Source organism: Mustela lutreola, chromosome 10 (assembly GCF_030435805.1).
Source record: "Mustela lutreola isolate mMusLut2 chromosome 10, mMusLut2.pri, whole genome shotgun sequence".
NCBI lineage: Eukaryota > Metazoa > Chordata > Mammalia > Carnivora > Mustelidae > Mustela > Mustela lutreola.
Window position 1 is genome coordinate 63,128,187 of NC_081299.1, and position 24,657 is coordinate 63,152,843.

General features: G+C 36.4%; 1 protein-coding gene and 2 pseudogenes across 1 annotated transcript in view; 1 reads left to right on the forward strand and 2 right to left on the reverse strand.

The window, feature by feature from the left end:
- Positions 1-24,657, forward strand: part of MSH4 (mutS homolog 4) — a 100,237-nt gene that overhangs the window by 68,208 nt on the left and 7,372 nt on the right. Inside the window, exons 10-18 of the mRNA XM_059136620.1 lie at positions 489-553; positions 1,895-2,064; positions 4,755-4,891; positions 5,892-5,995; positions 7,286-7,410; positions 9,334-9,534; positions 13,277-13,395; positions 14,756-14,884; positions 24,312-24,486. Coding sequence (XP_058992603.1) covers positions 489-553; positions 1,895-2,064; positions 4,755-4,891; positions 5,892-5,995; positions 7,286-7,410; positions 9,334-9,534; positions 13,277-13,395; positions 14,756-14,884; positions 24,312-24,486 — 1,225 coding nt within the window. The remainder of the gene's footprint in view (positions 1-488; positions 554-1,894; positions 2,065-4,754; positions 4,892-5,891; positions 5,996-7,285; positions 7,411-9,333; positions 9,535-13,276; positions 13,396-14,755; positions 14,885-24,311; positions 24,487-24,657) is intronic.
- LOC131809825 (endoplasmic reticulum membrane-associated RNA degradation protein-like) lies at positions 17,885-20,446 on the reverse strand (annotated as a pseudogene).
- LOC131809826 (reactive oxygen species modulator 1-like) lies at positions 22,995-23,236 on the reverse strand (annotated as a pseudogene).

Sequence of the window (24,657 nt, forward strand, 5' to 3'; positions counted from 1 at the left end):
GTTTCTAGTTATTTAAATAGTGACCACTTATAGTTTCCATTAAGCAAAATTAAACTTCTACTTTTGCCATATAAGAATGGAGAAATTGCTCTATTTATAAATATGCAAAGCACTTTTTCAGTTTAATGCATATTTAAAACCCGCATTTTGGAATGATATGCAGAGTACTCTAAATGTACAATGATAGCTGTTTAAATTCCTAACTTTAAAAAGTAGTTGAATGCTAAAAATTAGTTGAAAGACAAGAAAAGCTAGTCATAAGAGTAAAGCACTGGATGCCCTTTATTAGTCAGGTGCTCTTTATCTGGAAAATGGGAAAGGTACCATCTGTCCTCACCTACATACCTAAAATATCTTTTATGAGTATACAAATGAGATGAAGCAAGAAAACTCTTGGTAAGCTGCAAGTATTAAATGTAAAATGTTATGTTTGAATAGTGTTATAATTTATTATTTTTAACCAATTTTTTTTTTTTATTTTTTAACAGATTGCTTTGAGGAACTGTAGCACACCTTTATTAAGAGCTTATTGTGGTTCCTTGGAAGATAAGAGGTCTTTGTCACTCAACTGTTAATTAAATATCCATGCTAATTATTCCTTTCTTCCAGATCATGAATGATTTTAAGGACTCTAACTGTAATCAATAGAACAATTACTTGAACTCTGGTTAACAATCTTTAAACTATTCATCAAAGTCCTAATTATACATTACATCTTATAAGTATCCATAAATAGGGTAACAGCACATTGAGTTTTTGTGTTAATAGGCAATTAGAATAATAATAAAAATTGAAATCATACACAGTTTTGATATTTCTTCTTTTAGCCATTCCCCATGGAAAGACTTGCAAATATGAAAGTACATATTTCTCTTGTAAATCATAAAGGGCTTGATGTAACCAAAAAATAGTAGGTATAAATATTGAATAAGAGATCTAAATACAGTTTAATATTGTTTTTAGCAATGACATCTAGCTTCTTGACCAAAAAGACATGTGATGCTTAAGAACTGCTATTTTACCGATTCAGGATTCACATCTTTTATGAGCCACAAACTGAGTTTAATAATAAAACAGGATTACAAATAACATACAGAACAGGATAAAACAGAAGGTTAGGAAAATAGGTGTTACCAGAGTTTTGGTTTGCATGATCCCTGTACTTAATTACTGATTATTGTGAGGTTTCTCTTACACTGTCTTACAATATGTGTTTAGTTTGTCTGGCCCCACCTGAAGGCAAGAACCAAACACTTAATTCTTCTTTGGATCTGTGCACCAAACACAGTGATCATACATGCTATAAGTAAATGTTGACTGAATTAATGAACACAAAGCCAGAATTTTTATAACAGTTCTTCAGGGATATATTTTATACTCATAGGGACAGTCAGGGGTTTAATTTGGGAGATTAAAAAAAAAAAGATTTTATTTATTTGTCAGAGAAAGAGAAAGGGAGAGAGCACCAGCAAGGGGAGCAGCAGGCAGAGGGAGAAGCAGGCTCCCTGCTGAACAAGGAGCCTAATGCTAGGCTTGATTCCAGGACTCTGGGATCATGACCTGAGCCAAAGGCAGACGCTTAACTGACTGGGCCACCCAGGCATCCTTGGGAGAGCTTTTTATTAGCAGTTATAGAATTGTTCCTGGTGACTTCATGTTACTTTAAGAGACTAGTCCTGATTGACAGGATATTTTAAAATTTTTATAGTCACGGTTCTAGTTTATGTAATGTAATATACATATATTGTTAAATTATTTAATAATTTTCAATAGATTTCAAGAAAGAGTTGTTATATTTAAAATTGTTTATTCCAAGAAAATATGTCATTAACTCTGACTCAAATTACGAATTAAAATAATCATTTGCCTTATTGCCTATAATGTTCTTTTTTAGGTTTGGAATCATACTTGAAAAAATTAAAACCATAATTAATGATGATGCAAGATACATGAAAGGATGCCTGAACATGAGGACTCAGAAGTGCTACGCAGTGAGATCCAACATAAATGAATTTCTTGACATAGCTAGAAGAACATATACAGAGATTGTAGATGACATAGCAGGTAATTTAATTACTTCACTGTATTTTTCTGTTTTTTCTTAAATTAAACCTTTTTAGAACATGTGCTTTTCTGCTGGTGATAACAGGCCATGCATATTTTTAAAATTTTGTTACCAAAAGAGATAAGGTTAACACTGTCATTTAAAATATATTAAAATACGATTTTGAAAATAAGTATCTCTAAGTGTTAGAATGTGTCTATTTTTTTCACCAAACTTAAATATAGAGTTTCTTCAAACTTAGAGTTACCTGAAGACCAGGACATGTTTGTCTACCTTCATATAACATTGTATACAAATTATATGAAAAATGCAGGCTGTCAGTACTAAGTGATTTCAGAGGAAGAGATGTATTTGTCTAGAAGAGGTAGCATTTGAGCAACTACCACTGTATTTAATTTCTAGTTAAGTACTACTTCATTTAACAAATTTATGGAATTTCTTGTAAATATAGACACTGTTTTGGGTACTAGGACTATATTGTGAACAGGATAAAGTCCCTGTCCTCATGGAGTTTTTGTTATAGTAGGGAAGACAGACAAGAAAGAAATGCCTGTGTGTGGAATGTATATGTGTGAGTGTGTGTGCATGTGTATGTGTGTGTTCGTATGTATAGATAGGTAGATAGATCAGTATATCAGTCACATAGATCATATACTATAAATGGGTATAAATATATGATGAAAAATATAGCAGGTTATAGGGGTCCGAGATTGATTGGGTGTGGAAGCATAGAGGATGGGAATGTTTTTAGTAGATTATGCCTAGAAAGGAAACCCATATACTGGCAATGGTATAAACCAAAGCACAAAGGTTAATGAAACCTCAGTGGATGAGAAAAGAAATTGGTTAGGATGGAATGGGGTATTCCCTGATAGAACTTGCAAGAGATAAGATTAGAAATGTAGGCTGGGGACCAGAATTTGTCTTTGAAGGCTGGGCATTTGGGGCTTTTTTCTTCCCCTTAGAGAATGCAGAGGCACTGAGACATTTTTTTCTCTGTAGAGTGAAATTAATCAAGAAGATTGGTTGAATGGGGCACCTGGGTGGCTCAGTGGGTTAAAGCCTCTGCCTTTGGCTAAGGTCGTGATCTCAGGGTCCTGGGATTGAGTCCCGCATCGGGCTCTCTGCTCAGCAGGGAGCCTGCCTCCTCCTCCTCTCTCTCTCTCTGCCTGCCTCTCTGCCTACTTGTGATCTGTCTGTCAAATAAATAAATAAATAAAAATCTTTAAAAAAAAAAAAAAAAAAGAAGATTGGTTGAATGAATTTGAGTAGAGCAATGGAGACAGGGAAACCATTTTAAACTATTACAAGCTAAAACATTTGAGTGATAGCAGTGTATATGAGAGAAATGCAAATGTTGAAATGAGTTAATAATTGAGTAGTTATGGGCATAGTAAAGGGAAATGTAGCTATTGGTGCTAATTGAAATTTCTAACCTGAAAGTAGTGGTATCACTGAGAGAAGCAGAAAATTGTTGGAAGAACTATTTTGAGGAATAAAAATGTTAATTTTCGCAAGTAATGTTCCAAGCATTAATGATCATCAAGTTAAAAATAAAAATTTACGGGGCACCTGGGTGGCTCAGTGGGTTAAAGCCTCTGCCTTTGGTTCAGGTTGTGCTCCAAGGGTCCTGCGATCGAGCCCTGCATCAGGCTCTCTGCGCGGCGGGGAGCCTGCTTCCTCCTCTCTCTCTGCCTGCTTCTCTGCCTACTTGTGATCTCCATCTCTCAAATAAATAAATAAAATCTTTAAAATAAATAAATAAATAAAAATTTAGAACTCTGTGGTAAGTTTGAAGTTGATAGGAAAATTTGGATATTTTAAGTATTTGTTGTACCACCATTTCCTTTTTGGAATATTTTGTTTTACAAAATATGTTTTGTAGAGAGAATTTCTTATTCTGAACTAATGATTATAATAATTTACATGACTATTCACTTTTTAAAAAGTTAAATGAAAACATATTCTAATAGAGTATGAAATAGTCTTAGTTTAATTTTTAACAGTTTTTTTTTTTACTTTCAAACTACCTACCTATAAAATGACTATCTTTGTACTACCAATTTTTTTCTTAAAAGAGTACTTGACCACCATATGTATTAGACATTAAAAATCTTTATAGTGGATAAAGAAGATATGGTCCATATATACAACGGAGTATTATGCCTCCATCAGGAAGGATATATACCCAACTTTTGTATCAACATGGACAGGACTGGAAGAGATTATGCTGAGTGAAATAAGTCAAGCAGAGAGAGTCAATTATCATAATGGCTTCACTTACTTGTGGAGCATAAGGAGTAACACAGAGGACATTGAGAGAAGGAGAGGAGAAGGGAGTGGGGGGAAATTGGAGGGGGAGATGAACCATGAGAGACTGTGGACTCTGAGAAACAAACTGAGAGTTTTAGAAGGGAGGAGGGTGGGCGGTTAGGTGAGCCTGGTGGTGGGTATTAAGGAGGGCACATATTGCATGGAGCAGTGGGTGTGGTGCATAAACAATGAATACTGGAATGCTAAAAAAAAGAAAATAAAGTTAAAAATGTGTAAATAAAGAAAAAAAACTTTACAGTTTAAAAGAGTAGCAAGACCTTCCTATTTACATATAAAAAAACAAAAAAAGTGATTTTTTAAAAACAGTAATATTCTCATTAAAATTCTTTCTGTTTTTCTTGTTTCTGGTCACTAGGAATGATATCGCAGCTTGCAGAAAAATATAGTCTTCCTTTAAGGACAAGTTTTAGCTCTGCTCGAGGATTTTTCATACAGATGACTACCGACTATACAGCTCTACCCAATAATCGACTTCCTTCAGAATTTATTAAGGTTCATTTTAGAGTTTTGGTTTGGGAATTATTTTTTCTGAAATACATTTTACATATTTTCAGACATTCCTTGAATTTTACATGCTAAATATTTCAAATGTTCTGTATATTGCTTTCCTATTCCTGTAAATCTAACAGTTATACTAATGTAAGAGTTGAGTTAGAAACTTCTAATTTTCTTATTTTGGGGGAGAAACACCAAACAGTGCATCCCACAGTTCTGGAAGCTTGGTATGTATAAAAAAAAAAAGGAAATTTAAAAAGTCCAAAAGATAATTTGATCAAAGGAATTTGGAAAATATTGTACCATCTCCTGTCTTAGGTAGTTCTCAATGCACATTTGCCTATTAAAGGTTTAAAAATCCTGAAATAAAGAAATCTGCTAACATTTAAAAATCCAATATTGCCATACCTTTGAACCAGGGAAATATTTATTCTTAAATACATACTCACATCTTCATGATATACCAGTTTGGGAAAAGTCTAACCCACTCTAATTTTGTTTTCTGTGCTCTCAGGGGGTACCTTTTTTTTTTTTTTTTTTTTTTGACAAAAACAAACCATTTAACACATTGTATTAACAGGTAATGGTGGATAGAAAAAGCAAAGAATTGGTTGAGATATGGTAATAGGATTAGAAATTGAGTGAGGTTCAGATATGGGGCAAGGGCTAAGATGGGTCAGAGTTGGAGTGAAAATTACTGATATCTGTCATGCATATTACTGGGTAATAAGATGTACTGTCTGACATTTCTGCAGAGCTATTTTAAGATCTGTTCAAATAGTTGTGCCAAAATAATGTAGGTTAACTTTAAGGGCTTTAACTTTGAAAGTGTTCTTTTCTTTTTTGCAGACATTATTTGAGACATTATTTGTGATACTTTATCTCCAAAATTAATTAACCTAAATATCTATACTGTTTAAAATGTGTATGTTTTATTTTATAGGAGTGTACACACATCTTGATAGTTTTTTAATTTTGTTTTTTAATTTCCTAGCAGATATCTAAAGTGAAAAGTTCTTATACCTTTACATCAGCAGACTTAATTAAAATGAATGAAAGATGTCAAGAATCTTTGAGAGAAATCTATCATATGACTTATATGTAAGCCCATTTGAAATTTTTGAATATTAAATTGGTTCAACTTGAAACATTATAATAAATTTTCATTAATTGACTTTTTGTTTGATAGTAGAAAATTATAAAATTATGATTGTTAACAAAGAAAGAACATTTTCTGGAAGAACAGTTAAAACTTTTAAAGTCTGTCATTGTGATTGGGATTGCTCAGCCTTACAGAAGATTTAGGGCAAATCTATTGCAAAAACAAAACAAAAAAAATCATTATACTTAGTACTTCCATAGTACGCATTCTACCATGATGCAGAATTTGACACATGATGGGCTTATCTTGGGCTTCATTCCGTTATTCATTTCCTATGGTATGCAAGCCCTGAACTTCATTTATATATAAAATTACAATAGTGCCAGTTTTTTGCTGATCATGAAACAGTAGCAGTACAGCTAGAAATAAGAATAGATCATTCATGGGTGGGGTGAGGGAGGGCCTAGCAAAATAAAAAATGATCGTTCATAATCAATGAGCTAAGTTGATAAAGACAAATGTTGGACTTTCAAAACAATTTCAAGGCATAGACCACAGAGATTATGAGATCTAATAGGTTTGGGGAACATATTTCTCCTCATAAGGGAAAAACCAAGACCTTGAGCTAGTATCAAGAGTCAGATGCTTAACCAGCTGAGCCACCCAGGCACCCCTTAAGATTTGTTTGTTTGTTTGTTTGTTTTAAGTAATCTCTACACTCTTTCTCTTGAACTCATAACCAGACCAAGAGTCACATATTCTACCAACAGGGCCAGTCAGGTGCTCCAAGGAAAACCTTTTATATTATGTCACAGTGTAACACCTCTGCTACATAAAAGCTTAAATAATTACGTTGTTAGGGTGTGTGTGTGTGTATGTGTGTTATGAAAGAGAGAGAATATAGTAATTTTTATGTTGAATTTAACATTTAAAAAAAACACAAAATAATTAGCAGGTGGGGTCTGTTGAAGTATATTAAGGTCTTGTTTGACCTATAAAATAATTTTATTAATGAAAATTAATTTTATTAGTATTTAATAACAGCAGTCATTTCTAAAACATGATGTTAACATACCAGAAGATGCATTCTTGCTACAAATTCCTTGAACTCAAGGAACTTCAATTTCCTAATCTCTAAAATGAGGCAAAAGAACAATAGATTTACCTATGGAATACAACTGAACTCTGAATGGTATTTTACCTTAGGCAATACATGTGATATTGTTTTATAATTATATTGTATGTCTCTCTTTAAAATCAATACCTGACTTCCAAATGTATACTTTCAGGATAGTGTGCAAACTGCTTAGTGAGATTTATGAACATATTCATTGCTTATATAAACTATCTGATACTGTGTCAATGCTGGATATGCTACTGTCATTTGCTCATGCCTGCACTCTTTCTGACTATGGTAAGTTACTTTCTTTGGAATAAATATGTTGTGTACTGGGGTGCCTGGGTGGCTCAGTGGGTTAAGCCTCTGCCTTCAGCTCAGGTCATGGTCCCAGGGTCCCATGGTCCTGGGATCAAGCCCTGCATGGGGCTCTCTGCTCAGCAGGGAGCATGCTTCCCCATCTCTCTCTGCCTGCCTCTTGGCCTACTTGTGATCTCTCTCTCTCTCTATCAAATAAATAAACAAAATCTTTTAAATAAATAAATAAATAAATAATTATGTTGTGTACTGAAATTTGTATTCCATCCAAGTAATATAACAATTATGAATGCTTTATTTTTTTTTACCTGAAATATAGCCTCTTGCCTATGGTCTTAGACTAAGACTTAAAGTAGAGGAAGTAAAATTACTCTTAAAATTTATTTTTAAAAGTAAGAAAATTGTTTACTGAGAAATTGACAAGTGAGAAAGAAAATACTGCAAGAAACTTGAAAAAGTTTCCCCAAATAGGAAAGATTGAAAAACTTCCTCCTTGGTGAAAATAACAGTGATCCAAAATGATAAAGTTCAAGTCTGAGTGAGACTCCTGAGAAGCAGTGTGACAGAAGCAGATGAGAGAAATGAATCTCCAAGTGAACATTTTCTAAACTAGCTCTTTAGATGTGAGCATCTTAAGATCAGGGATTATATCATATATTTTTAATAGTTTTCTTAGCTATTAAGATATTTGATGTTGCTCCATTTTAATTTGAGAGGGATCATCCTGAAACTCCAAACTTATAAATAATAACTTCTGGTGTTAAAAATTATTTTCTAACCAACCTCTCTCTCTTATAATGAATGCTTTTGAAAAGTTTATCCATGTGTTTCCTGTAGAAGCATATAGGATTTTAGTGTTTCCTTGTCCCCATGTCCTATCTTCCTCCCTTTACCTTAGAAGGTATTCATAGAAACCTGATCTTTATATATTTCTATAAATTAATATATTTTGTGTCTGTTTTGCCTATCATCTGGGTATTCTTTTTAGACAAAATTTGTCTAAGTTTCTGGACATAAAATTATATTTACATTTGGTTCTACTTTATATCCATACATCACTTGAAAAGCTAAGTATGCCAGATTTGAAAAAGAGCCTAAGATGGGATTAAGTAAATGTGCAATTTTGTAGTACTGGTAATTAATTGTTATTTTAAAAGTATTATCAGGATGCTTGGGTGGTTCAGTTGTTAAGCGTCTGACTCTTGATTTCAGCTCAGACCATGATCCTATGGTCATAAGATTGAGTCCCATGTTGGGTTCCACAATCAGTGGGGAGTCTGCTTGAGATTCTCCTTCTGCCCACCCCCCAGCTCACACTCTCTCTCTTTCTCTCAAAAAAAAAAAAAAGAAAAAAAAGAAAAAAAGAAAAGTATTATCTATCAGGGTGCCTGGGTGGCTCAGTCAGTTAAATGGCTGCCTTCAGCTCAGGTCTTTCATCCCAGAGTCCTGGGATCAAGCCCCACATTGGGCTCCCTGTTTGGAAGGAAGCCTGCTTCTCCCTCTTCTGCTCCTCCTGCTTATGCCCACTCTTTCTTTCTCTCTCTCTCTCTATGTCAAATAAATAAATAAAACCTTTTAAAAAAGGTATTATCAATGGCTAGTTGACTCTTTTTAATCTATATAAATCTGGAAATGTTACACAGACTATTTTGGAGCTCAGGACAATGACAAAGAACTAAATCCTAGGGTTCCCTGGAAGTGAATAAAAGTTGTGATGGTGATTAGAATGCGTCAGTTACAATCTAAAGGAATTTTGGTAGAGATTTAAGATAAAAAAGTACCTTAATGCTTTGTCCCAAATTGACCCTAGTAAAATCACACATACACACCGTACAGAACATTAAACATAAATTTTTAATCTTATGAAACCGTTCTTTTTCTTTTTTTTTTTTTTTTTTTTAGTTCGGCCAGAATTTACTGATACTTTAGCAATCAAACAGGGATGGCATCCCATTCTTGAAAAAATATCTGTGGAAAAACCTATTGCCAACAATACTTATATAACAGAAGGAAGTAATTTTTTGATCATAACTGGACCTAATATGAGCGGGAAATCCACATATTTAAAACAGATTGCCCTTTGTCAGATTATGGCCCAGATTGGTAAGTTATGGTTTTACTTCATACTTAGCAATTCTGTTTCCCATTTGAAATGCTTTGTGCCTAATATTTTAGATCCAGGTGCCTTAATTAGTTTGGAGTAGATTTTCTTACCTAAAAATATAATAGTGCCTATTACGTAGATCATAACTTTTACTATTTGGTATATTAAGCTCCATCCAATTTGGATTGCATTGTACTAAAAATTTTATAGGATGTAACAGAAGTAAAAACTACCTTACTATAACTGTTAATATTGTATCAGTTATTACTAAACTGAATCATATCTTTATTTCCGATTCAAAACCAAACTTTGTTGTGAGAAAAAGTAAAATAAGTAGAATAAGCTGTTGCCTTTAATAACTCATTTAAGATTTTTCCAAATTATAACATTGGGGAAAGAAACTTAATTTAAGGGATACCAGTAACTTGGGCACAGCACTTGATACACATTATGTGTGCATACGTACACAATGAATTAGCTGTCATTGGTGCCACAATGTCATATATTATCTTGGTGTAGGGATGTAACTTAGCTCTGAAAACAAGGTTTCCTTGAGAACTCTATGAATCAGAAATGAGATGATTTGTTCTAATGCAGTGGTTCTCAACCAGGGATGATTTTGTTTCCTCCCCCACTGCACTCCTAGGCCCCAAACTTGGCAGTGTCTGGAGACATTTTTCTTTCTTAACGCTGAGGGAAGTATAGAGTCCAGAGATGTTGCTGAACATCCTACAATGCACAAGACATTACTCCTCCCTCTGACATATGTAAGAAAGATTATCTAGCCCAAGTTGTTAGTAGTGTGGTGGTTGAGAAACCCTGGCCTAATGTAATAAATTGTAAGTGGAATACAACAGTAATAATATTGGTGATACAGTGCAGATTTGCCCTTACTACTGGGAAAGAAAATCAGAGGTAAATGGGTGAAGAGTAACTATTGGGTTTATAGTTGTATTGGAATGAAAAGGACATTTAATTTCCCTCCCCTTATAAAGAAACTGATTCATATGTGATAGTAATCTTATTTTTATTTTAATAGTTATAAGGAGCTCTGTCCTTTAAAAAAAAAACAAGCTATGCAATTGTTGACATCTGTAATTGTTAGAGCATTCATTATACTGACTTGAAATCTGACCTTCTATAACTTCTGCTCAATAGTCCTAATTTTTATCTTCTATGCATCACAGAATAACCCAATCTCTTTTGATAATAGCCCCTCAAATATTCAAAGAAAATTATTCTACTTCTCTTGTCACTCATTTTAAACTTTTAAAATACCTACAAGTATATACAGTATCCCATATAAGGTGATCATAAAGGAAACAGTAGAATTTGAAGGCATGGAAATTAAGACCATAGGCTTTGGAGCTAGATCTTGTTTGTCTAGTTACTAGCTCTGTGATCTAAGGCAAATAACTTAACTTCCTTGGTATTCTTATCATCTGTAAATGAAAATTATAATAGTACCCAATTCTAAGAATTGTTGTAAAGACAATGAGATAAGGTGACCTTTGCCTCAGGTCATGATCCCAGGATCCTGGGATCAAGCCCCCCCATCGAGCTGCATCTGGCTCCCTGCTCAGCAGGAAGCCTGCTTCTCCCTCTCCCACTCCCCCCTGCCTGTGTTCCTCTCTTGCTGTCTCTCTCTCTCTCTCTGTCAAATAAATAAATAAATAAAATCTTTTTAAAAAAATGATTAAGTGAGATAATTATATAAAATACTATGAATGTAGGGAAGGTTATAGGAAAGAAGGAGATTTTCCAGGCAGAGGTAAGAACATACTCTTTTTTAAAAAATAATTTTTAAAAATTTTTTATAAACATATAATGTATTATTAGCCCCAGGGGTACAGGTCTGTGAATCACCATGTTTACACACTTCACAGCACTCACCATAGCACATACCGTCCCCAATGTCCATAACCTCACCACCCTCTCCCTCCCCACCTCACCCTCAGTTTGTTTTGTGACATTAAGAGTTTGTAAGAACAGGGGCGCCTGGGTGGCTCAGTGGGTTAAACCTCTGCCTTCAGCTCAGGTCATGATCTCAGTCCTGGGACCGAGCCCCACATCGAGCCCCACATTGGGCTCTCTGCTCAGCAGGGAGCCCGCTTCCCCTTCTCTCTCTGCCTGCCTCTCTGTCTACTTGTGATCTCTCTCTCTGTCAAATAAATAAATAAAATCTTTAATTAAAAAAAAAAAAGAGTGTAAGAACATATTCTAAAGCAAAAACAAACAAAGACAAACCAAAAAAACCCCAGTGTGATGTGCCCACAGAAGTACAAGAAGTCCAGATTCCTTTGTAGAGCAAACAGTGTCTGAAGCCAGGGACGTGGGCAAAAGCCATATCATGAAGGGCCTTAGGTACTTCACTGAAGAGATATAAACTTTATCCAAAAATCTGTAGGGAGCTGTTAAAATTTAAGTAAGAGAATCACATGATTGTATTTGCCTTTCACATAGATCATTCTGGCTGATATATTGTTAGAGGAGAGCCAGACCAGAAGCAAAATATCAGTGTGTGTGTGTGGCAGGGGTTGGGGGGGTGCTTCTGCAATAATTTTTAGATTTAAAAATGTCAGAGGGCCTTTTTGGTGGCAGTAAATACAAATGAACTAAAGAAAATGTACGAACATCTACTATATATGCTATATCCTTTCCTTGGTACTTTCACATTTATTTTCCCATTTAATCCTTCCAGAAATCCTGTGAGAAAGTTGTATTTAAGAGATCTGCTTGTGAGGTTACTATTGCTATTATTGTTACTTTTATTTTTGTTAACATTATCCTGACTTTTGCTTTCTTTTTCTGCTATTTCCTTAGATGTTGATCCTACTCTTCATCCTTATCTTGGTTTTAAATCCTGGAATAATCAGGGGTTTGTTTCCTTTATTCCCATTATTTCACCATTTTGTTCTATATGATTGATAATTTTCCCATTCAACTATTTGTATATTTTTATCCTTATGATTCTAGAATGCCTTTTATGTCCCATTCAATATAGAGATAGTTGTATTAATCAGATTGATTTGCTTTCAAAAGGTGAATGTTTTAGATTATTTAGTATGATAACTTCTCAAGCAGAAAAATCCTGAGAGATGAAAACTCACCTTTTAAAGAAATTCAGTGTTTCACTTTCGTTCTAATTCTGAGTATTTCTACACATTTCTTTTTTTTTTAATAATTAAAAAAATTTTTTTATAAACATATAATGTATTATTAGCTCCAGGGGTACAGGTCTGTGAATCATCATCTTTACACACTTCACAGTACTCACCATAGCACATTTTCTACACATTTCTAATAGATATTTCCTAATACATCATTCTGTAACTATTTTATCAACTTGAGCTTCCTAAGCATTTCCTTCAAATTTTCCTATTTTGAGTTTTTTATCTAACTATATTATTTAACATTTTTGTGACGTTTATAGTAAATCTTTCTAACGTACTTGGATTATACTGTCTTTCTTGAACTTCCAGATAACTTTGTACAATAGTAAAGTCAAGTATTTCCGTTTATATGTGAGAAAGACGAGACTGGGAGAATCTAATTACCGCCCAAGGATATATGATAAGTGACAGAGCTGGCGCCATGTTGTCTGACTGTATATCCAGTGATCTTTCCACTATGTAATCCTTAGCAAGGCTAATACAAAATCTAAGTTGGTGAAAAGTACAAAATATTAGTACTTATATTTTATAAAAGCATTTCAGTTTACATTGACCTTATATTTTACAGGATCATATGTTCCAGCAGAATATTCTTCCTTTAGAATTGCTGAACAGATTTTTACAAGAATCAGTACTGATGATGAAATTGAAACAAATTCATCAACATTCATGAAGGAAATGAAGGAGGTACCCAAACTAAACTTTTCCTTATGTAAAATACACATTAAATTCCTCCACTAATGGTAAATTATTACGTAAGAAAGTATCCTTATATTAAAACATGCAGACGTGCTTATGTTCCTCTACAAGAGCCAGAGGGCAGTCAAAGACAGCTTCTAATTTCTTTCTTATGTGGAAATGGAAGAGATGGTTTTATTGAAAAATACAGTTTTAAGGAAAAAGCTAGTATTACTGAACAAAAAACCATGATTTCATGTTTTTGTATGGGATATATTAAAGACTTTCAGAAAACAACGACCTGTTCAGGACCATTGCATTGTATCTATTGTTCCTGTTAGGTTTGATTTTAAAATAATAGATCACTGTGTTAGAATGCTTTTAAAAAATCACCCTCTTGTGTGCCCCTTTAGAATCTTCACTTTGTATAACAAGGCATGTGTCATCACCTTTTTCTGATCTGAGCAAATATCAAATAGACTTGAAGGACTAAATGTATTGGGCTGTCTTCAGTAGGTAGGAATTAATGAATCACTGTGAAGTTGGATAACTTTTTGTAGAAGGGCAAGAATAGTTATTATTTGTGCTACCATATGTGACTTTTACATTATTATTTAGTATGTATTGCAGATTTTGGCTCTCTGAGGTGTACTGGGGTAGCTGTGGGAGAATATAGCAATGTACTAAGTGCTCAAGGTATATTTTTAAATGGTCCTAGATCTCAGGAAGCTTAGTCATATAGAAAGGTAAAAAGCCATGAAATTTACTATTGTGTCAGTACATAATGGGTGTAATTATAATTTTTGAGAAAGAAGTTAATACTCTTCAGTGGAGAAGGAACATTTCTGTCAATTAAAGTCTTTGTCTTTGTTGAGTATGGATTTATATTTACTTGTTTAAATAGGAATCAATGGACTTGGATACTTTTTCCTCAATTTTTCTTTCTTTACTGGCTATCGAGATATTCAAATAAACTTGAGTAAAAGTTTTGAGTATAATATGACAATTGATAAGTCATTTGTGAAGAAGAAAATGACAATCTTTGTACATTATTTAAACATTTAATTCATTGCTTAGTTTTATTTCACTATATCTAAAACATTAATATTTTAGATAATGGTTATTTACTCTTTGTTGTCTCGTAAGCATATGCATGTGTCTATTACATACATATCAGCTGTTCTATTGAAATTATTACTCATGAGATTTTTTAAAAGAAAAGCAATGTGCTAGTTTCTACCTAGCTGGATAGCTTTATGAAAATAAGTTTCAGGTGAAGTAATTAAGAGACTGGATTTTTCCTCATCTTTTAAGTTGGTAGTGACAGCTGTTTGGTTACAAAGAATAATATTAAAATTGTATTTTTCAGATAGCTTACATTCTACATAATGCCAATAACAAATCACTCATATTAATTGATGAACTTGGCAGAGGTACTAATACAGAAGAAGGTATTGGCATTTGTTATGCTGTCTGTGAATATCTGCTGAGCTTAAAGGTATTCTTCTTTGTTTCTTTAAAGTGTATTAATTTTGAGCGCTTTTTAAAAAAAGATTTATTTATTTGAGAGAGAGAGAGCAAGAGAGAGCTCACACATCCCTGAGCAGGAGGAAGGGCAGAGGGAAAGGGAAAGGAGAGAGAAATTTCCTGCAGACTCCCCACTGAGCACAGAACTTATATAGGGGGCTTGATTTCACAACTGTGAGATCATGACCTAAGTGGAAACCAAGAGTCTAGTGCTCAACTAACTGAGCTACGCAAGCGCCCCCTTCACGTATCCTTTATGTATTTATCATGATTGAATTTTATTGGCACCTACAAATAGTTCTTTAAACAATTTTAGGTAATAAAAGTATACCATAGTATTTATATTTTTATTAGCTGTAAGAACAGCTAGTATGATAGCTATGTAGACAGCTGAAGGAGGAAATCAAGAAATACAAATAATATCAAGACTAGTCATTTGGCTTTAATTCAATCAAATTAAAAGGCAAAACATGAAAGCACTTTAATCATTGTCTCCGTGGATAATAACATTGACTATGATTTTACAACATGAAGTGAAAAACTAGGCATCTGAGGTCACTTTGTGGAAAATTATTTTACTTACCCACCTAAGATTCATTCCTTTAAAGAAAACAGGTTTTCACAAGTCAAGTAAAAGAGACTATGATTTTTGCTGTTTTATTAAGCTGATTTGTAAAATATCTTTTTAGATAATCTCTCAGAATATATGCAGGTGTGAAAAAACTTAAAATTTTTTTCCATATTTAAAGAACTTTGAGATAGGGTCCTGGGATTGAGCCCCGCATCGGGCTCTCTGCTCAGCAGGGAGCCTGCTTCCCCACTCTCTCTCTGCCTGCCTCTCTCCCTACTTGTGATCTCTGTCAAATAAATAAATAAAATCTTAAAAAAAAAGTACCTTGAAATATCCCTAAGATGATCTTCTTTACCTTGAGTGACAGTCTATAATGATTTATTATAAAGAATGAGAAAAATTTTATTTTTGTGATAGATATGTGATAAATCAAAAGTAATATTAAGAGATAACATTAGTCTTTGTAATAGTGAATCTACGTCAGTTGATCTGTGTCAGTTGATCAAAATTTCTCATAAAAACAAGATATATGGGGGAGGGGGTTTGGGAGAAGGGGGTGGGATTATGGACATTGGGGAGGGTATGTGCTTTGGTGAGTGCTGTGAAGTGTGTAAACCTGGTGATTCACAGACCTGTACCCCTGGGGATAAAAATATATGTTTATAAAAAAAATAAAAAATTAAAATACAAAAAAAAAACCCAAGATATATGTATTAAGTGTTAGGATTAAAATCGAATTAGTGTCTGTGATGGTAAATTTTGTATGTCAGCCTGACTGTACTACAGAATACTGGATATTTTGTCAAGTAAGATTTTGGATGTATCTATCAGGGTTTCTGAATGAGATTTGTATTTGAACTGGTAGACCCTCCCTAGAGTGAGTGGGTCCCATCCAGTCAGGTTTTTTTGTATGTTTTTTGTTTGCTTTTATTCATGGGCTTGGTAAATATCAGTTCTTTTTATTTCCTCTGTTCCATTCCACCTCTAACATAAGGAGGGTTAAGAGTAGTTAATCCTATAAATCATCATTTAAATTAGAGTGCAAAGGAGACACTGCAAAAGAAAATGTCCCAGGAGCAGAAACACAACATATGAGAACTGGGGTCTACACCTGGACGAGAGAAGTCTGTATCACAGGGGCAAAAGCTTAGTGCTCTGTTTTTTTGCATAAGACTTTAGTTTAAGTGGCTCAGTGGGTTAAGTCTCTGCCTTCGGTTCAGGTCATGATCCCGGGGTCCTGGGATCCAGCCCTGCATCGGACTCTCTGCTCAGCAGGGAGCTTGCTTCCCCTTCTCTCTCTGCCTGCCTCTCTGCCTACTTGTGGTCTCTCTCTGTCAAATAAATAAATAAAAATCTTTATTAAAAAAAAAATGTTTAGTTTAAAAGGGGCGGTGGGTATTGAGTTGGCAAAGGGATGGATAGAGTGAGCTAGAATGTCCGTCATTGCACAGAACCCTCCTTCCCTTTGAGGTCTCCTTGGCACTATTCTCTGACAGCAGAGAAGCCAGAAAAACATATGGTGAATGGCCTTCCTTGGAGAGCTGTGGGCTAGAACCTGCCAGGGAGGTTTGGAAGGTGGAGAAGGGTCTGTAATTCACTGTGTGCAGCCTAGCGCATACACAGACCTGGGGTGCAGGACAGCGGCAGAGGGGTTCCTGAGAGCTTCTGGCTATGCTGCTGCCCCTGAGAGAGATGTCAGGGGCTTTCCAGCTATTCCAGACAATTGCAGTAGCCCAGTGAGCTCTTGAGAATTGCAGATTTTGGTTCTCTGGGGTGTACTGGGGTAGCTGCAACCCTGACCCTTGCTCCGCTCACTTTCCCTGCTCCTTTAACAAAACCCTTCATACCCAGACACATGCCAGGGCTCCTGTTTTCCTGGCTACAAACGGACCAGCAAACCTGCTGCCTGGTACCACATCTGACCACCATATCTTCCAGGAGCTGTTCCTCTTCTGCTCTGTCCCATGGGATTTGGATCTTCTAACCTTATTCTCAGCTCCAGGGATGAGGCCAGACTGACTCAAGCTTTTTCTCCGTGCCTCAGTGATGGATGCCTACCCAGCCTGGCCAGTGAGTATAGGAGGAGGGTCCTGGCCACAGTGACAGTTTCCAAGAGATTTCTGGGTGACATCTCGGTAAAAAGTTCCCCCTCCTCTGGACACTGTGTCATGGTGGAGGGACCAAGCTGCTGTGGCCACTTGGTTCCAGGAGAGCATGCAACCGGAGGTTCACACAAACTCAGGAACAGCAAATGAGAAGGCAATAGAGAAAGAGAACTTGATCCTTAGTCAAACAGACCTTGCAATCCACCCTACCACTGGATTTTCAATTTCCATGTTGGTAAAGCCTGTTCAGCCTGGGTTTTTTGATGTAGCCAAAAACGTTTTTGACTTATTATTTTCAGAAGACACCTTTACTTGTGGATTTCTTGGCTAAATGTATTTGTTTCTTCTCACTAAAGGTCAAATTTTCAACAGGGCCGTCCAATTAAGATTGATAGTTTTGTTCCATTTGTTCTTCTGTTGGCTGGTGTAAGCCACCAGGTTCTCCATGTGCTGCAAGAACAGCTTTAAGAACTTTAGATACTCTTAAGAATTTTTTCCATGAACCATATGAAGTTGCAATCAGTGATAAAATTGGGCAAAGCACAGGATACAGAAGCTTCATATTACTTCTTTTGCCTGGAGCACAACCTTCTTTCTACCCACTGCTGATGTCTCAATTCCGTGGAGGCAGTAACTTGAAATGGTGTGCAGTGTGTGCTCATCAAAGCATGATGAGCACTTCCAGAATGGTTCTAGAACTGAAAAGAGTTAGGATGGGGATGCCACAGAGTTCACAGATTACTTGGGCCACTTCTCAGCAGGAAGACTATCCAAGTCACCAACAGCACAGTGATTCTCAGACATGTGGTAATGCAACTTGTATATGATTTTTGTATTTCAAGAGCTGTAGGCATTTATTTCAGAATTCCTTCTAATCTGGCTGCCTCCCAAGTTCTTCAGGCAAAGGCAAGAAAGGCCAAATACTTATGATGCTCTTCTCACAGCTTAGCACATTTTTTTTTTTTAAAGATTTTATTTATTTGACAGACAGAGATCACAAGTAGGCAGAGAGGCAGGCGGGGGGGGAGAGAGAGAGATTGGGAAGCAGGCTCCCTGCTGAGCAGAGAGCCCGATGCGGGGCTCGATCCCAGGACCCTGAGATCATGACCTGAGCCGAAGGCAGCGGCTTAACCACTGAGCCACCCAGGCGCCCCAGCTTAGCACATTTTTAAAAAAAGACTTTATTTATTTATTTGACAGACAGAGATCACAAGTAGGCAGAGAGGCAGGCAGAGAGAGAGAGGAGGAAGCAGGTTCCCCACTGAGCAGAGAGCCGGATGCGGGGCTCCATCCCAGGACCCTGAGATCATGACCTGAGCTGAAGGCAGAGGCTTTAACCCACTGAGCCACCCAGGTGCCCCAGCACATTTTTTTTTTTTTAAGCTGAGAAACTGGACGGAAGGAAACACTCTAGCCTGCAAGGCCAACTAATGATTTTATTACTGCTTTTTCCTTAAACCTTGGTAGTGGATCTTCATCAATGAAGATGAATGAATGAGTAAAAGTACAATGGAAAATGCAAGCAATTGATTTGTTGCTTCTTTTGGAAATTTGGATAAGTTGATGTCCCCATGGCTTAAATGGCCTCTTCTATGGAGACTCTCCCGATGGATCAGGAAATCCCAAAGAAATTCTGTTGTAGGAATTTGACTTTTACCATCATTCAAGTGTTTTGCCAGTGTTTCCTCACAGGTGGTATAAAAAGCTGTTGACTCAGCAGTGAGAAGTCTTTGCAGACATTTGTTAATGGCAAAACTCTCCTAAGTCTTATCTCTAGCTGTGTCAATAACAACATGGGCACAGTTGGCAAAGCTGTGTAGCTTGAACTTGATTCATGTATAATCAGTATAGGAAGAGGACTTTTAATATAACAATGTATTTCTTCATCACTTCTGCTATTACTGAAAGTACCTCAGAAGTAGCAGCAGAAAAAACAGCCAAATTCTCCAGGTTTATAAGAGCTAGAAAAGGTCAGTGTGCCAGTGCAAGTTTAGTTTGTTGCAGGTAACTCTTCAGCAGCTGACCCAGTTCTGCTGTCAACAGTGTCATTACTGAACAGTAGTTTGGAGGGATTTCTTGAGGGGACACAAACCCATGCCACAAGATGTTATGTAGGAGATCCAATGAAGACTCTTAGTATATCTGCTATGTATTAGCACGTGAAGATCCAATGAAGACTCTTAGTATATCTGCTATGTATTAGCAAGCTCCTCAGATGCAAGCAGATCTCTTAAAAGGGTTTTCTTGGGGTACCTGTTTCATTGAGCATCTGACTTGATTTAGGCTCAGGTCATGATCTTAAGGTCTGGGATAAAGCCCTGCATGGGGCTCTGCACCCAGCGCAGAGTCTGCTTGGAATTCTCTCCCTCTCCCCCCTCCACCACACCCTGCTGCATGCCCCTTCTCTCTTAAAGGGGGGACATTCCTTCCTGTTCAGTAAAAATATATCACCTGAAGCCTGTTGTGGACATGCTGTCAGTTTCATTAAGCTAAAAGAATTAGCAGGAGATTCAAAGCTTTCCAAAGCATCAGATATTTCAGGAAATAACTCTACAAAGGCTGTCCACCTCAACCATGGTGTATATTGAATTTCAAACTGCCCCTTGGTCAGAGATAACAAATATGAGTGGACAGCCTCACACAGGGCCCAGCAGCCTCACACTTCCCCAGTAATCCAGAATCTGGGCTGATTCTCTGTAAACCACATAGTCTGTGATTGTCTTCTAACATACTTCACCTCTCTTACTTAAAGTGCCATTCATAATCACAGTTTTCTCTGACTTCAAACCTGAGTTTACAGATCATATCATAGGACTGAGGGAGAAAGATAAGTGGTAATAGGATCCTCTATTAGCATACTATATGTTTGGGAATTACAACCTGGAACCTGGGAGGTAAGGGAACTGGCCCCTGAACAATCTGGGGGTAGGTACAGCACCAAGGAGAGGGAGGGCAAGGGATATGTCTTTGGGGTCAGGGTCAGGTGCCTTCTTTAGTTACCCACTAGGGGGCTGGTAGGCCTACCTGCTTCTGGACTGATGCTAGTCGTAGTGGAGGTCCGGGAGTGGTGGCCTAGAGCCCGAATCAGGGCCTGCCTTCCAGCTCAGTGCCAGGGCCATCCTGCTAGAAGAGTGTGGCCAATGCTGCACCTCCTCCTGCCCTTACCGTACTGGGCCTGAACATACCAGGTGAGTGCTCATGTGTGCATAGGCACCCTGGCTCCCATCTGCTCTACCTCAGTAACTTCTAGCTCCTCCCATCCAATCAGTTATGCGTGGATCCCAGTTGAATACCTGAATAAAACAAAAAGGCTGACCTTTCTGGGAATGAGAGGGTTACTTCCTATCTGACTGCCTTCAATCTAGAGTCATTTTTCCTGCCTTTGGAATAGAATTGAAACATCAACTTTTTCTGGATCTTGAGTCTGCCAGCATTTGGACTGGAACTATACCATTTGCTCTCCAGTTCTCAGGTCTTAAAGACTCAGACTGGAATTATAGCATCAGTTCTCCTGGGTCTCCAGCTTGCTGATTGCAGATCTGGAGATTCATAAGTCTCCATAATCATATGAACCAATTCCTAATAGTTAAGCTCTCTCTCTCTACACACACACACACACACACATACACACACACACACAGAGTATTCTATTTCTCTGGAGAAGACTGACTATTACAGATTTTGGAATTGAAAGTAGTTCTAGAGCAACAGAATTTTTTTTAATAATTAAAAAAAATTTAATAAACATATAATGTAATATTAGCCCCAGGGGTACAGGTCTGTGAATCGCCAGGTTTACACACTTCACAGCACTCACCATAGCACATACCCTCCCCAGTGTCCATAACCCCACCACCCTCTCCCTACCCGCCCCCCGACCCAGCAACCCTCAATTTGTTTTGTGAGATTAAAAGTCTCTTATGGTTTGTCTTCCTCCTGATCTCATCTTGTTTCATTTATTCTTTTCCTACCCTCCAAACCCCCCATGTTGCATCTCCACTTCCTCATACCAGGGAGATCATATGATAGTTGTCTTTCTCCGATTGACTTATTTTGTTAAGCATAATACCCTCTAGTTTCATCCATGTCATCGCAAATGGCAAGATTTCATTTATTTATTTATCTATTTATTTATTTATTTTCAGCATAACAGTATTCGCACCACACCCAGTGCTCCATGCAATCCGTGCCCTCTCTAATACCCACCACCTGGTTCCCCCAACCTCACACCCTCTGCCCCTTCAAACCCCTTAGATTGTTTTTCAGAGTCCATAGTCTCTCATGGTTCACCTCCCCTTCCAATTTCTCCCAAGATTTCATTTCTTTTGATGGCTGCATTATATATATATATATATATATATATATATATATATATATATATGCCACATCTTCTTTATCCATTCATCTGTTGATGGACATCTAGGTTCTTTCCATAATTTGGCTATTGTGGACATTGCTGCTATAAACATTCGGGTGCACGTGCTCCTTCAGATCACTCCATTTGCATCTTTAGGGTAAATACCCAATAGTGCAATTGTTGGGTCATAGGATAGCTCTATTTTCAACATTTTGAGGAACCTCCATGCTGTTTTCTGGAGTGGTTGCACTAGCTTGCATTCCCACCAACAGTGCAGGAGAGTTCCCCTTTCTCCACATCCTCGCCAGCATCTGTCACTTCCTAACTTATTAATTTTAGCCCTTCTGACTGGTGTGAGGTGGTATCTCATTGTGGTTTTTATTTGTATTTCCCTCCAAGTGATGTGGAGCACTTTTTCATGTGTCTGTTGGCCATCTGGATGTCTTCTTTGCAGAATGTCTGTTCATGTCCTCTGCCCATTTCTTGATTGGATTATTTATTCTTTGGTTGTAGAGTTTGATAAGTTTTTAATAGATTTTGGATACTAGCCCTTTATCTGATATGTCGTTTGCAAATATCTTCTCCCATTCTGTCAGTCGTCTTTTGGTTTTGTTAACTCTCTCCTTTGCTGTGCAAAAGCTTTTGATCTTGATGAAGTCCCAATAGTTCATTTTTGCCCTGCTTCCCTTGCCTTTGACGGCATTCCTAGTTGCTGCGACTGAGTTTGAAGAGGTTGCTGCCCGTGTTTTCCTCAAGGATTTTGATGGATTCCTTTCTCACATTGAGGTCCTTCATCCATTTTGAGTCTGTTTTCATGTGTGGTGTAAAGAAATGGTCCAATTTCATTTTTCTGCATGTGGCTATCCATAGAGCAACATAATTTTAACGATTAGTTTTCTGAATTAGTTCTGGAGTTTCTGGAATTGACTCTTTAGTGTGATTAGATTTACATTATTTTATTTTTATTATTTAACTCAAAGACTTGTTTTATTATAGTACATGGGTTGGGACAAATGGGAAGGGGTAGATACAGTGGGCAACTATGGCCCTAATTAGTATTGGTGCCCATCCTGATGGCCGTGAATGTGCTAAAGATGCCACCACTCTGCATTATGGTTTTCCTGATGCCACCCATCAGCTCCCAACTCCACATTCCAACCCTGAGCGAAAAAAAAGTACCCAAGAGCACCCCAGCTGCCATGCCCATTGCATAGCCCATCATAAAACCCATCTATACGTGGCTGAAGCAGCTTGGCTTGGTGGTCTGTAGGGCCCTATAGTCACTGGCATCCTCTTAGTGTTCAGGTCCCTGTACCATAAAGATACTAATGACTCTATTTCTAGTAGTAGAGTGTAGTAGTTTTTTTTTGATACATAAATTTTGAGGATATTAATGTTATTATGAACATAGTCCTTACTAGTTTACTGAATTTCTGAATTTTTTCTGTTGCTTTATAAATTTGGTTTTATACCCCTTTTGATTTATTAAGTAGTTGAATCTTTTCATTTTTCTGTCCTGTACCTCTTGCCACACCCCCTTAATGATTGATGCCATTTGCCAGCCCAAATATTTTCCTTTTAATGTCTTAAGACTTTCTTTTTCCACCAGTTGCATCTTTATAGTTTTTTTTTTTTTCCTGGTAATATCTTAAAACATAACCAATTATGCAAATCTCTAGTTTAGTAACTCAAGACTGGAAACCATGTGCTGGTCATCTCATTTGAACCATCTGCATCAATACCTAAAATACTTCTGGAAAATGGAGTTTTCTGGGATCCCACATTACAATAAGTGAGAATTTGCATCTTTAACAAGCTCCCCAGGGGATTACTGAAGTTTGAGAATCATTGTCCTAAGCATTATTCTCCACCTTTTCTTTCTTTTAAGTACCTAACTTAAACACAATGCAAATCTAAAACCTAAAAATCTTTGTGATTTTGAATACCTAAGACAAACCATTGATTCCACTTTCCTCCAAAAAATAGTTATATGGAGGAAAGCTACTTTTAAAGTAAAGTTTTTTTAAAAGTTGAGAGAAATTTTATGAGTTTATTTATAGAATACTTTTCTAATAAATGATTACCTCACTTAGCAGTTTTATTTCTGGTAAATCTCATCTTTTGAATATATTCAGATTTTTTTTTAAGGATTTTATTTTTAAATTTGTTCTCTTTTTTTGTAATATATGTGTGATGTGTAAACATAATAAAATGTCTCTTTCATTGAATATAAATTTGCAAAATATTTTGAATTGAGTTGACCAGTATTAGTTTCATTCCTACACTTTTCCCAAACTACCTGGAAAATCAAACTAATTCTTTTTCTAGTTCATTTTAAAAATACATTTATTGTTATATATTTTAGGCATTTACACTGTTTGCTACGCATTTCCTGGAACTATGTCATATAGAGGTCCTGTATCCTAATGTAGAAAACATGCATTTTGAAGTTCAGCATGTGAAGAACACTTCAAGGGATAAAGAAGCAATCCTATATACCTACAAACTTTGTAAGGGACTCACAGAAGAAAAAAATTATGGTATTGCATATGGAAATTATATCTATGTAATATCTATTGAAACACTACATATTCTCATAATTCTTTTCCCCTTTACTTGGCTCTTAATCTAAGCAAATTTTCCTGTCATTCTTTTGAGTGTTTATGCTCTAAGACTGTATTTTCTATATCAAGCTTATATTTTATGTATAT